At 43.6% G+C, this 16,779-nt stretch overlaps 1 protein-coding gene across 1 annotated transcript in view; it reads left to right on the top strand.

The window, feature by feature from the left end:
- The first annotated feature begins 274 nt into the window (after positions 1–274).
- The window catches only part of cspg5a (chondroitin sulfate proteoglycan 5a), a 46,313-nt gene continuing 29,808 nt past the window's right edge, over positions 275–16,779 (top strand). Inside the window, exons 1-2 of the mRNA XM_076081226.1 lie at positions 275–371; positions 15,644–16,637. Of these exons, the coding sequence (XP_075937341.1) occupies positions 275–371; positions 15,644–16,637 (1,091 nt within the window). The remainder of the gene's footprint in view (positions 372–15,643; positions 16,638–16,779) is intronic.

Raw genomic sequence — 16,779 nt, 5'->3', positions numbered from 1 at the left:
CGTTCTGTGGCAATGGAGCCGTAACCAACCTCAGTGTGCTTAACTGAGCCGAGCGCGTGAAATAGCAACGGATACGAGGAGACAGCTGAGACCAAGCGGCTATGGAGGAGCAGCGCAGCGAGGCTGGAGTCTAGACTGCACGCAAATTTAACAGACCCGGATTACTTTTTGCCACCATTTTTTTGAACTCTTAATATCACTATTAGAACAGGAATTTCCCCCCCTTTTTTCCACCCGTCTGATCATCATATTATTCTATCGTTACACGACGAGGATGCAGGCGAAGGAGGCGAGCTTTTGCACGGGAAGCTGGAGACTAACGCTGCTGTCATGCGTCCTGGCTCTGCACTTGATCCCGCTGTCGGTCCACGGTAAGAAACAGCCTTTAACGGTGCACTTTAATCATGCAAACAAAAAAAAACTCCACTTTTAGTTGCTTGGTCTCTTTACATTTATTTTGCTGCAGCAGCACGTCCTCTCTGTGGATTCAGGGTACCTAAACACACTCCCACAGGGCAGCCAGAAAGGAGGTCAGTGAGGCTCGGATTGTAGGTTAGGAGGCACTGCATACTCAACTGGTTTTGATTGAGTATCGGTTAGTTATTTTTTGTGACATTATTCTACACATTATATTGATCTAGACATTTCCCAGTCAATGCACACTGAACAAAAAAATGGATTTTTGGAGAATCTGCCCTCAAAAAATGTGAATAATGCAATTTCTTTTATGGATAGTAAAGCAAAAATCGGCTAAATATCATAATCTAGATTGTTGAAATCTACCCTTTTATCAATGCATAGGGGACACACATGTCATGATTAACCCATTATTGAACACTATGTCCCTGCAGGAATATTTTAGAGATGTCACAGGAGGCAAAAAACGAAATTAGGTCACAATAAAGACACAAGTAGACAATCTAAGCCCTCATGAATATTATAGTGACACCAGAGGAGGTAACAATGAGGTCAATATAAACCCACTGGACACCATAGACTAAATATCAGGACATCAGATGAAATATTATAAGATTACACATTGAAATGAGGACTAATATTATAAAGATATCTTAAGATATGAACATACAATAAGCTCAATGCTGAGTGATGCAGACATTGTAAGTAATTGTACAGCATTGGGGGGGTTGAATAAACCCATTTAACTCACTGCACTCGCTAAAGGAACAAGAGATTACGATGACATTTTGGAAGAAATTAGATCACTAAATCCACACAATGTATTGTAGGCGCATTTAAAGCCACTGAAGGAGAAATCACAGAGATGTGTGACAGTGACAGCGTCCAGCCCGATGCAGTAAACCGGGTCCCTGGAGGCGCACTGGCACAGCGACACAAAGGCGAGGATTAGGGCCGGGGGAGTTTATGAATAATTCATGAAGGGATCTGGACGGACATTCTGATACACAGAGGGGAGGAGAGAGAAGGAAAAAAAAAAACACCAGAGTAAACATAAAAAAGACACGAAGGCTCTCTTCCTCTCTCTCCGTCTCTTTGTCTAAGATTCATTGCGCACGGCCACATTACTGTCAGATTAATAATGCAGGAGCGTGCACGAGATGAAATCAGTCTGGCGTTATAATCCAATATAATCTGGCTGATTCTTTTCATCGCACTGGCTGCAATTCATGGAGTGTGATTTCAAGGTGCAGTCCCCCTCGAAAAAAATGATGTTTTTATTGTGTGTTTTATTTGGAGCGCAAAAATCTGTCGGGAAGCTTTCGAAAAGGGGTAAAAACTCCCATCAGTGGAACATCCAAGAGAGATGTTCCCTGTCAACTGCACATGAGCCAAATAGATAATGATTTAGAACAGTGACCAATTTGTGTCCTTACAGTCTTCAACCTCTGGTTCTGCCAAGTGAAGCCAATGCGGAAGTGTCTTGAAACCTGCATTCTCTCTAATGTCCATCAGGGGGCGACTCCTCTGGTTGTATAGAAGTCTATGAGAAAATGACTCTACTTCTCTCTTGATTTATTACCTCAGTAAACATTGTAAACATGAGTTTATGGTCTCAATCTCTAGTTTCAAGTCTTCTTCAATACAGCATGATGTTCATTTAGACTTATGTGTCAGCCCCTGTGATTGACTGGCTACCTGTCCACGGTGTCTAAAGGATAAGCGGGTGTAGCTGATGGATTGATGGATGAATCTTGTTCATTTAGTCTGTTCAGAAATTGAAGTTTAAAAGCATCAATTTGCCTTCATTAAGGGATTTATGCACGGGAGTATTTCTTTGCTGAGCACCGTGATGTACTGGATTCTCTGCTGCTGCTCATGTCAACCTCATGGTGGCACGAGAGGAAAAGTCAGAGGATCACCAAAGTCAATGAGATTCATCCTCTGGGGAACACGAACATCTGTACAAACTTCCATATCAATCCGTTTAATAGTTGTTGACATATTTCAGTCTGGACCAAAGTGGTGGACAAACTGACAAGACGTTGTCGTCCATAGATTCATGCAGCTAGTGAGGCTAAACTGTTTGAATAAATATGGCGATTTTTGCAGTATGTGTGAGATCGATACAGGATATCAAAATATTTAAATGTCATATCTTATTATATCTACATATCTGCTCACCTTTGAGCACTAATAAGCGCTTCATATACGCTTCACCTCTCGTTTGTGTCAGCTCCAACTCAGGTGGATATTTAACGAAAAAAGAGGTCGGCAGATCTGGTGCAGACGCCTTAAAACAACCTTGGGCTAATCCTCCACACCCCCCCTCACACACACACACACACACTTTTTCTCGCTTCACCGGTGAAGTGTGGCAGTGGCAGCTTGCCCCACATCTGTGAATGATGCTCAGACTACCGAGGCCAACCGCCCCGAACTGACAAACAGCCGACCGGAATGCCGTCAGTCATTTCCCGTCGACTTCTTCCTCCGGTGGCCATTTGCAATCCTCCTCCGTCTGTGTGGTGGTTAATACGGATGATTATGCCGCCGCCCCTCCCCTCCCCCACCCCTCATGTTTAAGCTGGTAGATAGGTTTGATTGACAGACTAATGGTTTCTGCGTGGATGTACAGCCTCTTTCATGCCCTTCTCCTCTCCCTTCATCTTCCTCCTCCTCCTCTGGCCTGCTGACACATATCTGCTTGCTGGCACATTATCTTTGCTGTGCAGTGGGTTAATCTTCAAGCCAAAGTCCCCCCTCCATTACTCCACCAACCCAACCCAGACGTTTTTTCCATATATATATATATATATATATATATATATATATATATATATATATATATAGCAGTGTGCAGAATTTAATAGCAAACCGGCCATGAAGATGAATGCCGTCTACAGCTCTGGTTATTGGTGAACAATGGCTTTGCAGTCTCTCCTCTGCATCTTCTCTGTCGCCATGGAAACCGCACATTTAGTGCGCCGGCTCTGCTGGCGGAACAGTGTGTTCACATCGGCGGCATAATGTGTTTCATGCTTTGAATTTCATCGGGGCTGAAAATGTTGGTTGGATTTTTTTTGGCAAACGCTGAAATGTCTTGCCAGGTCCGGTGGCTCTACGCCTACTGACCATGCGTGTGTGTGTGTGTAAGTGTGTGTGTGTGTGTGTCCACACCCACTGGCAATGGGTGTAGTCCATCATTACCAGCTTTACTTTTGTAGATGATATCATTGTTTGTACTGGTGTATTCATTTTTTCTGCATAATGAATTCATGGTGTTTGATTTTCGGCAGATGAACCCGCTTTACTGTTGGCTGTGCAAACACCAGTGTTTTGGCTCTTGATTTACATGCAAGAAGGGAAGGTGGAGTGCGTTGTCGTCGTCGGTATACGCGTGATTTCTAAACAATCATTCTTGTAAAAAAAGAAAGAAAAAAGCGACGTCACTTTAGACGCAGCCTCACAGTTTGTGTGTGTGTTGGGTGTTGGATGCTTCCAAGAGACTGAGAGCAGATCATCCAGAGCTGCTGAAGGGACTGATGGCTGACGATTCATCAGGCTGCACGAGTTGAACACTTGTCAAACTGCTGAAGCCATAATAGGTCCAGTTAGGAGAGTAATTAGCAGAAACGTTTTTGTTTTGTTTTAATTCATTTTTTTAAACATTCATTCTGCACCTCATAATGAAGGTGCAGTGCCAGGAGGTGGTTTTGTTTAGAACCATCTGAGAAGCCGCCATTAGGAACTGTTTGGAAAAAATGGCAGATGATTGTATGAAGAGCAAAAACATCTTTTCTATTGAGAAAAGCCTTCAGTGTCGTTCTTTGCTCTTCTTTCAATGAAGAAATACTCTCCAGTTTTCTGGAGGCTATTGCAGCATCTAACCTAATCTGTTTAGAATGAACAGTCGCCTCTCCACACCTGTAGCTCCTCGCAGGACACCGATTGGTCGGAACTGCTGATTGGTCCGGTTCAGAAACTCATTACTTGAAGCCTGACGAGATGAATTTCGGTCGGCGTGGTGGAGTCGTGTGTCGCGCGTCTGTCTTTCATGCAGGATGCCCAAGTTATTATTCTGCCACAGAGCTGCGGTTAATGTTTGCTTTTTTTTATTAACTGTAACCACGATATATAACACAATATTGTCTATTTACTTTATTTTATTTTCACCAGGATAATCCACTCAGCATCAGTCTTGCTTTCCAGGGAGTTCTGGGTATTAAAAACCAACGATAAAACAATTTAACACTTTAATGATAATTATATACAATTTTTATAATCAGTTTATTTAAGTCAATAATCTCATAGATCCTTTTCAACTGTGAGTACTTTCATATTCAAATTGAGGAAAGAAACAACCAATTTGTAATTATTCTTTGCATTTGTTACATTAAAAACTACTAAAAAGTAATCAATAATGAAAATCATCTTTTTCTAGCAGCCTTCATCACCGCAGTAGAAGGTATTTTGAATTAAACCTGCAGAAGAACTTCACTGGTGGTAATTCATTAAATACATGTTAACGGAAACATTATCTTGTTTTTTCCCATCTTTTTCTAGCATTTATTGTCTTGATGTACGTGCTTCTGTAAATACTATTTGGATTAAACCACCAAAGTTGAATTACATGAGGTGGGACAGAAACTCTTCATGCTAAATTGGGACCTGTGGAGGCTATTGGCTCATCCCAGATAAATCTGTTTGTTAGGAAACTACGTGATCCTAATCTCATTTGTGATATCCTCCCACCTGGATCTGTCTGCAGGCCAACATTAGCATACGTATGTGGGCTTGACCCGACCAGCTGCGGGCTTCTACTCTGGGTTACTGTGTGTTCGTGTGTGCTGACACACTGTACACGAAGTTACGACGGGCAGTTTGTTTTTCATAATTTGCGATAAGTAAAAAACGAGCAGGATGTGTTTACAGAGCTTTAAGCTACAGCTCAGATGTTTCCCTCAGCGTCCATCATTATCTCATAAAAGCTCTGCAGCCAGTTAGAGTCCACAGCGACAGAAAAACCTGCAATCAAATGTGATTGTCTCTTAAGTCATTAACTCTACCTCTTAGTTTAAACGTTTTTATGTATCTCTACCGATTAGTCAATTTCTTCCACCTTCAAACAGCTGTTAATCCTAAAAAATCCTGCGTTTCAGTGGGAGATCTTCGTGTCTTAGCGCTTATGGTCCATTCTAGTGTGGCTGACTAACACTGATTGTAGAGTGAGCTTTAGATGGATTGATTTTATTAAAACTCAGTAGATCTACTCTCTTAGCGGTTTAAAATTACTATTTATTCTCTCAACTTTAGACCCGTTGGAAGATTATTCCAATGTTTTTTCACACAACAAGCTCTTACAATTTTAACATAATCTGTTACCGCTTGTGAAACTTCATTATTGAGGTCCTAACCAATGTTTTAGTGGCCGAAAAGCTAACATACCATGACGTTAGTTTATTACATGCCGTATTTTTCATGCAGATTTAATCTGGGAAGAAATGTCCGTTCATTGGTTGCAAAAAAAACAACTTGGCACCGGCCATAATCCAAGATGGCGACGGCGAAATGGCCGAACTCGATGGAAACGGAAGTCCACAAACCAATCGCTGACGCGAAAACGTGAAAACGTGAATGTCCCTAGAGCCAGTGTTTGGTTTGTCTGTTCTGGGCTACTGTAGAAACATGTCATCCGTATGTAAATATTAACGGCTCATTTTAAGATAAAGAAAACACAACATTCCTTTAGTGATTATAAATGAATGAAAACATACTTATTAACATTATATTTAATTTCTGCCAATAAAGCCCCTAAATGCTACACACTGTACCTTTAAGCAGAGTGACATCCAAAAAGCGAGTGTCCCTTCGTGCCGGTGTTTCTCGTCGTCCTTGTCAGCGTCCAGGTGTTTCTCTCGCTGCCTGTCTGACTCACAGGTGTGACAGTTGTTTGGGGATGTCATTGTCGCCGTCCTCGCCGGTGGTCGTCCTGAAGTTCTTTGCCGCAGGTGGAGAAGGTCATCGAACAACCCGCCAAAAGTTTCATGAGCAGCCTGACAGCGACGGGCTGCTTCTGTCCTTGAAAGACGAAACAATTAGCCTACAGTAGGGTGTTAATTTTTTTACATTTGCTTTTAGCACTGCTGAGTTGGCGTTGTTCTCAAACTCCAGGTGCCCTTCAACAGTAATTTACATGTTTGTGTGTTCGTGTGTGTGTGTGTGTGTGTGTGTGTGTGTGTGTGTGTGTGTGTGTGTGTGTGAGAGAGAGACAGGGTGATTAAAAAAAAGGATGGAAGATGGAATAAGAGCACATCTTTTTGTTTGTGCGTAGGCTTGCACCTGTCTCTCTCTGTATGTGTGTGTGTGTGTGTGTGTGTGTGTGCAACGGTACGGCTGCTTTAAACCGTCTGCGTGTCAGCGTGTCCTTGGTGAAGCGAATCATTGAGTTCATGCTCGTGCACAAACTCCCCTCTCCTCTCCGTCTGGTCGTGCACGCTCCTCCTTCCTCCTCAGCCCTCTTCTTCTTCTTCTGCTGCTGCAGACTGTCATATTAGCATTCAGTCCTCCCATCACACGCTTATGTAAACCCACACATTCACACACACACACACACACACACACACACACACACACACATACAGAGAGAGACAGGTGCAGAGTCCCTCTGAATGGTTGTGCTGGTATTGCAGATTTTTTTTTTTCATCCAATTGTTTCCTGTTTATGGCCATAAAATGCTGCTAATTAAAAAATGATAAATGTGTACTGTACATGTGAGACTTAGCTACTTAAAAATCAGAGTGTAAGAGGGGAAGATTGTGTGTGTGTGTGTGTGTGTGTGTGTGTGTGTGTGTGTGTGTGTGTGTGTGTGTGTGTGTGTGTAAAACACATGCTTACACAATTGCATTTTAATTGACTGACCGTTGAGAATCAGGTCACACAGGAGGGAAAAAAAACACGCTGTGTAAATGTAGATGCATGGATGCACACATACAGTATGCATGCACTTAACATGTATGGTATGGTATGTAATATTAATATGCACACGTGCATGCATGCACACGTGTCTGCAAACACACTCACGCACACAAGAGTTGCACACGTCACATTTTTCAACCTCATAAAAGCACATTTCTTCAAAGTCAAACGCGTTATTATTATTAGGTGTGTGTCTTTTTTTATTTTGTGTGTTTAATGTGTGCCGACGCAGATCTTCAGCCGAGTCTTGCGGCTCCAGCGAGGCCGAGCGTGTTTCCAAGGCAACACATCTTTCCTCCATCCCACCACCTGTGGAGTCAGAAATGAAAGGATTTATGTGATGGAAGGAGAAAATAGAGAAGGGAATGCTTGGAGGGAAAGGGGGAGGGGGGGAGAAGATGAGGAAGAATTGATTTGACGTGGAGCGAGAGAGAGAAATTAATGAAATGTATGAGATAAGAAGTGGGAGATGAAGAGGAAGGAGATGGCAAGACAGGGAGGAGTAAAAACAAAAAAGAGTTCCAGAGAGGAGGTAAAGCCACTGACTAAAATCGATGCAGAGGTTTTCAATTAGAGGCGACTGCAGATGTGCATTTCCTCTTTACAGCGATGTTGGTGAGCAGCGCTGAGCAAAGATTATTGTCTTATTCATTCGTGAGTGAGTGTGGGAACGAGAAAAGAGAGGAGTGTGTGTGTGTGTGTGTGTGTGTGTGTGTGTGTGTGTGTGTGTGGTTCTCCTGAGGTTCAGGTATTTGAAGCTAAAATCAATGAGAATGAGTCAAAGAGGCTCTCGCTTCATCTCCGTTCACTCGGCTTCGCCGGTCCGCTCAGTTCGGCCATTTCCCCAAACATTCACTCATTAAATCATCCCTCCTGTGTGTTTAATGTCCACACACTGCAAGAAGAAACTGTCACACTGAAGTCAGTTTTGTGTGAGTGTGTGTGTGTGTGTGTGCATGTGCATGTGTGTGTGTGTGTGTGTAATAAGCTGAGAAACCTGAACCAACACTAATCTCTGATGCCTAGTGTCCTAAATGTCTTTGGTCCAGATGAAATACTTCTTAAACGGCAAATATTTGGGTGAAATTTGAAGATTCTTTTATTTGCACAAATTTTACCTCTGAAGTCACTGATTATTTGGCACAATCAGATGTTTTGTTGTTCATTAATTTGCACAAAAAAACACCACAAAAACAACACTAAATATTAAAAAAAAAGAGAGTTAGTGAGATTAAAAACCACAAAGGGGCTTAAACATATATCTCATCCAGAAATAAAGAATTGAGCAACAACTTTGCAGTTTGGCACCTTTAATTATAACTGATATGATATTGAAGACTGGCACCAATTAGCCTTTTTTTCTTGGCTAAATGAGTATGTTGCAACTTCCTCTTTAAATACTTGCCAACTGTCAAATGTTGCACCTTCTAAACCGATGTGAAGCCATGAGCTTCACTCAACTTTTAGTTGAACACCACAACTAGAAAAATGTGAGCTTACACTGTATTATATTCCATATTCAGGTTCATCACAATCAGGTTCTTCTTTACGGTCTGTCACAGCCAATCAGAGTCCGTGGGTGGTGTTTGTGCCCCTCCTCCCCAAACTCATTTGGGTTAAACAAAAGGCGAGGCCTGAGGGTCGGCGGCCCGCCAGCGCAGGCTAACAGCACTTGGCCTCGAGGCGCCATCAACCCCCAAATAATCAGTCTGACACACACACACACACACACACACACACACAAGAAGACAAGCCAAACTCTTCTCATAATGACCATCAACACCCCCCTTACTAGAGAAGCTGGAGGCCACCCCAATTACCAGTGGGTGATACTGGCAGAGAGACAACACACACACACACACACACACACAAAAATATAAACAGACATGCAGTTTGAGGAATCATCTTATGTAATACTGTTTGATTATCTCATGTTCAGTGGGAGGAATACAAACAAGGACTCTTTTATTCCATCAGTTTTGTCTCATATGGGCTCGACCGGACCCCGACCCCGCCAGCTGACGTCTAGTCTGCCAGGTCTGGGGTTCTAACGGGGTACAGGACTCGTTGTTTGTTTTGCTCGGCCTGCACTTTGAATGCCCTTAAAAACAATCTGTTTTACTCTTTTATTGAGTCCCAGATTGTTATTTTGTTTAAAATGAAGCGGCAACGAAGTTGATCTCATGCCGTCTTGCCACTGCACGGTTCAGCTCTGCTCCAATCGACTCACTTTGTGGTATCAGAACTTTTCTCGATTTGTTTTCCAGTGCGGATAGTACCGCCTCAGTGAAGTCTTAGCTGATCGCCAAAGCAACAAACAATCTTTTGTGACATTGTGGTCAGTCATGACGAGCAGAACATGAATTAAAGTATGTGAGGACTCACTTTCATAACACACGAGACCTTGAATTTGTTTAAAACACCTGTGTGCTATAATTTCCAAAACACAAGGGCTGATTTTACAGTAGCAGTATTATTATACCACGAGCATTATTACATTATTGTGTACCGTTGAGATGCAGAATTTACTTTCTCGAGCCGCCACGCTGCTCCTAAACCAGCTGTCCGTCAGAACGTTTGTTCTCGTTAATCCAATTAAGCTAACGAGGCCGTGAAAGGTAGACAACTCGGCTTAATTGGAGCTCCGTCCAGAGATGCACAGTGAGGATGCTGGCAGACTGACACCACTGTGGTCTCCTCCAGCAGACCACCTGAGTTCTGATGTGTGAATGTGTGTAGCTGCCTGTGTGTGTAAAATACTGTATATGTTTGTTTTACAAGACATCTTGCTTTTTATTTCCTTTATTAATAATCGTAGAAATGTGGAGTCACTGTAATTTGCGCGACAGCGATAACATAATTAACGGCACAAGAGAGAATGACCGGAGTGGTGTGCAAAAGCATTTTTTTTTTTTCACTTTTGCAGATGAGCTCACAATATAGTCCTCTATGTGATGAATGATTTCAGACAACCCATCTCTCTCTCCTCCATCCTTCACTTTGTCACATCCTCCATCAGTTTTTCCTTTCTGGCTTTTTCTCTGTTTTGTCTCTCTTGTCACGACGAGTCCCGTCTCCCTGTTGCCTCGTTACCATGCGTCCTCATCACCACTTGTCATTCTCTCTTGTTGTGCGGCAGCCATTACCGTCTGTCTTCCAGTCCCTGCAGTTTGTAGGCTACTTATCAGGCTTGTTGCAGCAGGAGGAAGAGGTATTTGTGTTGAAAGCTGACCGGTTTCCCCGGGAGATTCACGCAAACACAGCGCTCACACGGACAAACTGTCCCCTAATGAGTGTGTCGCTGTCAAGTGTGTGTCGATGTGAAAACACAAGCGAGAGACAAAGCCAGTGAAGGCGAGTGTGATCGTTTTGCTTAAGAGAGAGGTCTGAAATCCTGATTTCCTGGTGAGCGTCAAGCATTCGGTGTCTAAAATGTTTATGTGTGGTTATAGTAAAGCCGGTTATTTATATGTGTGTGTGTGTGAGCGTGGGGTTTTTGCATATTATCCCGGGCCGCTCAGCTGCTGTGTTAAACAGCAGTGGATTGTGGGACTGCCGGAAGGATTAGCCCCAGAACGACCCCGGCTTCAAAGACGCAGCAAAACAAAGCTGAGGCCTTACACCTGTCAAGCGCCTCGTGGCTAAAGTGACAGCCTCACGCGTAACGATGATGTTTGTTTTTTTATGAAACCATAACATGCATACATTCATAAGGAATATCCATTAATCAGTGTGAAGTCAGGAACGATTTGTCATGGCAGGCTTCATCAGCACTGTGCTGCTTTATATTCGCACATTGTCACAATTCAAGTATATGATCCTCTTCACTGGCAGGAGCAGCAGCCACTGGTAGAAAAAATAAAGTCTTGCTCAAGGGCACTTTGACATTAGATGTTGATGCAAACCGCAGCGGAAGTATTTTATTATATACAATGAGTTATCGCACTCAAACGCAGAACTAATTTCTTTAAAATGGAGAAATAGAAGCTGAGCCAAGATCTGTGCAGACGAGGTCTATATCTGTTTATTTCAGTAGTTTGAGTTTTGCACAGGCCACAGCTGCTTCTGCTGATGCTTAATCTTGAGCTTCTAGGATCGTTTTGTTGCGGTGAACATCAGGTAATCATGTGAGAATCAAAGATGGAGGGTTCGTTCTTTTCAACCAGTTTCCAGCAATCACAGAAATCCTCGTCTCTTACTCCCCTCTTCACTTATTTCTGTCTAATAACGGCATTAAAAGCCAACAATGTATCCATCAAAGAAGAAGCAAAGAGGTCAATTTGCCCTCCCTGTATTACTCTCAATATGAAGAAGACTTTTAACTCCGTTGTTCTTTCCGGCTACGATACAACTCAAAGAATTCCTTGTGGACGAACTGACTCCCTCATTCTATTCAATTAACGCCTCAATTCAACTCAAAAAATCGGTGAACATGTGTGAAATAGTTTCTTAAGTTTTATAATCTCAGCAGATGTATGCAGTCGTGCAGAAGGGTTTCTGGAAATTGTCCTCTTCTTCGACTTAAGAAAATGTTGTGATGCCAGAAATATGGATGGTTATTAACAATTAATGAGTTAAAGCTCAGTCAACATTAAAAGGACTAATTGGCTAAAAATGTCTTCGTCTTTTAAGATTAACAACTGACGATGATGAAGGGCTGCAATCCATTTGCAAAAATAACATGTTGCAACCCACGGATCCATTGAATATCTACGTTTCTGAACCAAAACTACGTTTCATATCACCGTCTCTACATACGTGGATTATCAGCGTTATAGTGTTTTAAATGCTCGTAGCTCTCTTTTGCCGTTTCGAAACTACATTCTCGATTACATTTAATAGGTTTAGGCATAAAAACTACTTGGGTTAGGTTTAGTAAAAGATCATGTTTTGGGTTCGAATAAGCACGTAACTTTTGGTTTAACACTGAATACCGGTCTCCTAGGTGAAGGTCCCATGTTTGACCCGTCCATCCACCCCGACCTCCTCTCTATACGGACTTATGCAGACTTTCATCTCACATATTTGTGATATTTCAAATATAAACATTATTCAGCAGAAAATACATTCCCTTGAAACGTAATTGGCCATGCAGTTTTGTGGTTTGGGTACGGAATTTTGTGTTTTTCAAGATTTCTTTTATTGGGCTGCTAAGCCCATTAAGACATTGGATACATTGGGCTTTACAAGTACCGTTGATTTGACTTAAAGGATTAAAAGGTACGTGATCTGTGGACCATCGTCACTAACCGTATAGAAGAGATTGTGTAAAAGTTGCTCAGTGCTGGTTTCCTGTTCATCCTGCTGCGGTTTAATAAGTGATGAAGTTATTAGCTTGTTGGCTCGTTGGCACCTTGTTTGCTTCCAAATCAGACATCTCATCATGAAAGTCATACAACTTAGGTGAGGTCATAATACATGATGAACTACCGGCTGTGTACATGGAGCCTCGCTGAGTATTGAGGAAACATTTAGAGATGGACAGATTAAAATCCCAGAGGGTCGGGTCAGAGCTTATCTCCAGTCAGCAAAGATCCTCACAGATATCCTCACATATGCCATTTGGTGGAGGCTGTTTACCAAAGCTCCTTACTTATACGACCCAACCACACACACTTATTCACCGTGGGGGATCACGGGGGGGGGGGGGGATTGAACCCCCAACCCCTAAAACATGAGTGTATGTTGTCTGAAGTACGATGTATAAATGTGAACCCATTTCTTTAGCGTAGACGACATCGATGAGGCCACTGACTCAATATTTAAGGGTGTTATTTTATCATTTTATCATTTAAGATAAGTTGATAAGATTTCTCTCCAAATAAATCCACCTTTGTACTAAATGCATCCTGGGAAATGCAGTAGTATTGTAAACAGAGGCCTGATATGGAGCCACTTTCATGTTGGCGATGCACAGCCTGGTCTGGCAGTGCCCCTCGCCGTCTTTATACCGACGCACGAGGCACGCATTAACGTCCGTATGAGACACACCAGGCTTTACACTAACTCCAATGTCAACCCGTCTGCTTCGTTATTAGACGCTCAGAGCAACGAACGCATGTATTAGGAGCGAGAAAATCTGCTAAGGGCGGGAGGGAGACGAGGTGGACGGGTCAAACCAACACAGGACCGGCGTTCAAAAGTTGAGTTGACCGACGAGGTTCTGTGACGCTACGCCACTGAGTCACATGACGTTACGTCGGTAGCTTAAGTTACGCAACAGTCGTTCTTATTTTAAACTAGACCATGTGTCTAGACCAAGTGTTCCAACGTTAACCAGGCTCAGAAAAAACAGTTATGGCTTTCATGATGAACAGTCTCGTCTCCGTCATCTTCACATATTTAAAGCTCTCATACAATCGTCGAGACGCTGTCTTGTCTGCGTCCCCTTAAGACCCCCCCTCTGCAGGGCACCCCCAAAATCTCCCAAATCCCTCCCTCTCCAACCCCATAATCCATAATCCCGGCTCCTCGCCGTTCAAGTACATTAGTGTATTATTGCTTTAATCCAAAGGAGGAGCGGCCGTAGAGCAACTCTTTGCATGACTCAACGAGGCGCCCTCGGGTGAAGTAATCGACCGGAGGATAAGTGTACGGCCAATCACGTCTCGTTTTAATTTGTTTCCCCCAGTCGGGTTCCCTGCCAGACTCCTTGAGCCCACTTTGTCTGTCACATAATGCAGGGAGACTTGTGATGTCATCGTGTGGCAGTGGACCACTGGTGTTTTGAAGATGTTGGAAAAAGTCTTTGGAAACTGAATCAGTTGCTGATTCTATGTGTAAATGTTTGTGTTTCAGATCCAAAAGATGCTGCATCCAACAGCTCTGTGCATTTTGCAGCTATTCTCAGGAAATATTTGCAAATATTCCATTTGAAATGACATTTATTTAGCTCCTGTGATCAGATTTAAGGCCAACATTTTGGGGGATAAATTTGTATTAGTGAATAAATGTTATTTCTTTATTTCTGGGAACTGACAGCGAGCCTTAAAGAAAAGGATGGTTGCTGTTTCCACTGCTCCGTCTCCAGCCGATTTATTTCCAACCCCTCGATTGTTGAATTTTTCAGTTACGGTTGCTGCATCTTCTGATGTCATGGTTTGTGCAGGATCAGCGTTTTTTTTTTTTTTTTTTTCTACTGCTGGCTGCACAGAGGGACATTTTTTCTACAGCTAAAGCTGTGCAGCAGTTTTATTTGTCATACACATGTTTTTAGATTCAGTGTGACTTACACTTACACAAGAATATCATTACCTCAGATGTCTAATGTCTAATCATTGAGAAAAGACGCTCTAAATCCAATATTTTACTGAGAATCATCCAAGTTTTCATAAGTAACAATATAATCCACTGATGGTTGTCCGTACATCCATGGGTATGTTACAAAAAGGAACCGCTAATAGCTAATTCGGAATACTTTTATTGGCATATTAGGCTTGAATTAGGCTCAAGTTGACTGCATGGCAAAATAACACTTCCTGTTTTCACCTCCAAAGCCCCCAAATTATGTGAACTGTAGTTCCAAAGCAGGATTATCTCCAAATAGAAGTAAAACAAAGAATAATAACATAAGTGACAAAGTGTCAGGCTTTGAATTGCATTTCCAAATTTATATTAATCATCTATGGTGCCCCATTAAGGACATAAAAAAGCTGCATTCACTCAAAGTCACAAGTTCAGTAAAAGTCACAAAACTCATGTTTTTGTTTTATTTCACGGATATTTTACACATTTTCATGGGTATTTTTTGTATCAATTGTATTGATGCAATCTCTCAGAGTGAGTCTTTGACCATGTTGGTGCTTTAAATCAAACCAGCTGCTTTCTAACTGTCTCCCTAATGAGCCCTGCTCTCCGGCAACCGGAGCCCATTTGAGACCTAGAGGTTTTTCCCCGAGCTGATCGATACAAACTGCGGTCTGTTTTTCCAAGTGAAACCATTTTGCACATCATTAAATTTGCTGAAGTTCTCTCACCGCTGTGTTTCTGTATACTGAGAGGAAAAAAATCTTTTGTGTTTTGGTTCATAGTGGCTCTCATGCATCTGCACACAGGATCTCACAAATAGAGATAGCTTTAAGTTTTAACATCTGGGCTGGATTTATATTTGAAGGTGTGGGATAGATTTATATTTTAAGATGTGCAATAAATTACTATTATCTGTTTCCTTCGAAACCTTTAAAACAAACTCAGAACACTTTCTCAGCTGCTATAATTGTACTAAGACACTTTGTTTTGTGTTTGTAGGAACCGTTGTCGGGACCAATGCCACTGAGCCGGACAGTGCGGCCAATGTCACCACCCTGCTTGGCGAGGAGGAGGGGCCTGTCAAGGTCAACGAGGTCGTCGCCACGGTAACCATGATGAGCAGCTCGGCCAGTCCTGCCACTGTGACCCCGGGGGCGGACCGGATCCCCCCCGCCGGCGAGCTGGAAGAGCAGAGCAGCGGCATGTTCGGCGAGACGATGGTTCCCGCGTTGGAGGAAGTGGGCATGGCTGCCCCGCCCCAGCTAAGCCCTGACTCGGCTGAGATGGAGCACTTGCTGCCCAGCAACCCACGCGGACAGGACGTCCTGGAGAGCGTGGAGGAGGAGGAGGAGGAAGAGGAGGAGCGTCTGCCGCACACCGACCCGCCTTGGATCCACGCCAAGGACACATCCGTGTTTGACATGGACCGCGTCTTCACCACCTCCACCGCTCAGCCCTCAGCCCCCACCAACCCCGCTAACCCCGACGTCCTCCATGTGGACTTCTTCGACCCCTCATCTCGTGGGCGTGGCCTTGACCTGGCCCCGCCCTCTCCTTCATCACTGGCCCATGAGCTGCAGGGCGGTGATGCGACCTCCTGGGCGATGCCGGACAACTACGACTACCTCACACCCTACGAGGACGGCGTGTCCCCCACCGCTGACGAGTACACCTACAGCACCACGACCGACGCCTACGAGAGCGACGAAGACCTCCGGCTCTCCGCTGGGTCTCGACCCAAGCCCCGGGTCCCGGGGTCTGGCTCTTTCATCCCCGGGGCGGCGCTTCCCGGCGCTGGAGCTCCAGCACCAAACATCCCTGTGGCGGCTCCTCCTGCGGCCTCACCGGTGGACGGGTCGGACGGGATGGGTGGATGCCGTGTGGGGTACCAGATGATGAACGGAAGTTGCCGCTCGCCCTGCGACATGCTGCCCAACTACTGCTTCAACGGGGGGCAGTGTTACCTGCTGGAGGGCATGGGAGTCTTCTGCAGGTATGACGCAACAAAAACACTGAGAATGTACTGCACAGTGCAATCACAAAGAAAGTTACTACCACTCAGCAATACACAGGACATAACTTTGCAAGTCCTCCAAGTTACACTTATCTATCTAAATCTGATTAAATGATAAAAA

This window comes from Anarhichas minor, unplaced genomic scaffold (assembly GCF_050575085.1).
Source record: "Anarhichas minor isolate MPS153535 unplaced genomic scaffold, ASM5057508v1 ptg000079l, whole genome shotgun sequence".
Lineage (NCBI taxonomy): Eukaryota > Metazoa > Chordata > Actinopteri > Perciformes > Anarhichadidae > Anarhichas > Anarhichas minor.
Note: the sequence above shows the minus strand (reverse complement) of the source record. Positions and strands in the feature narration are given on the sequence as shown.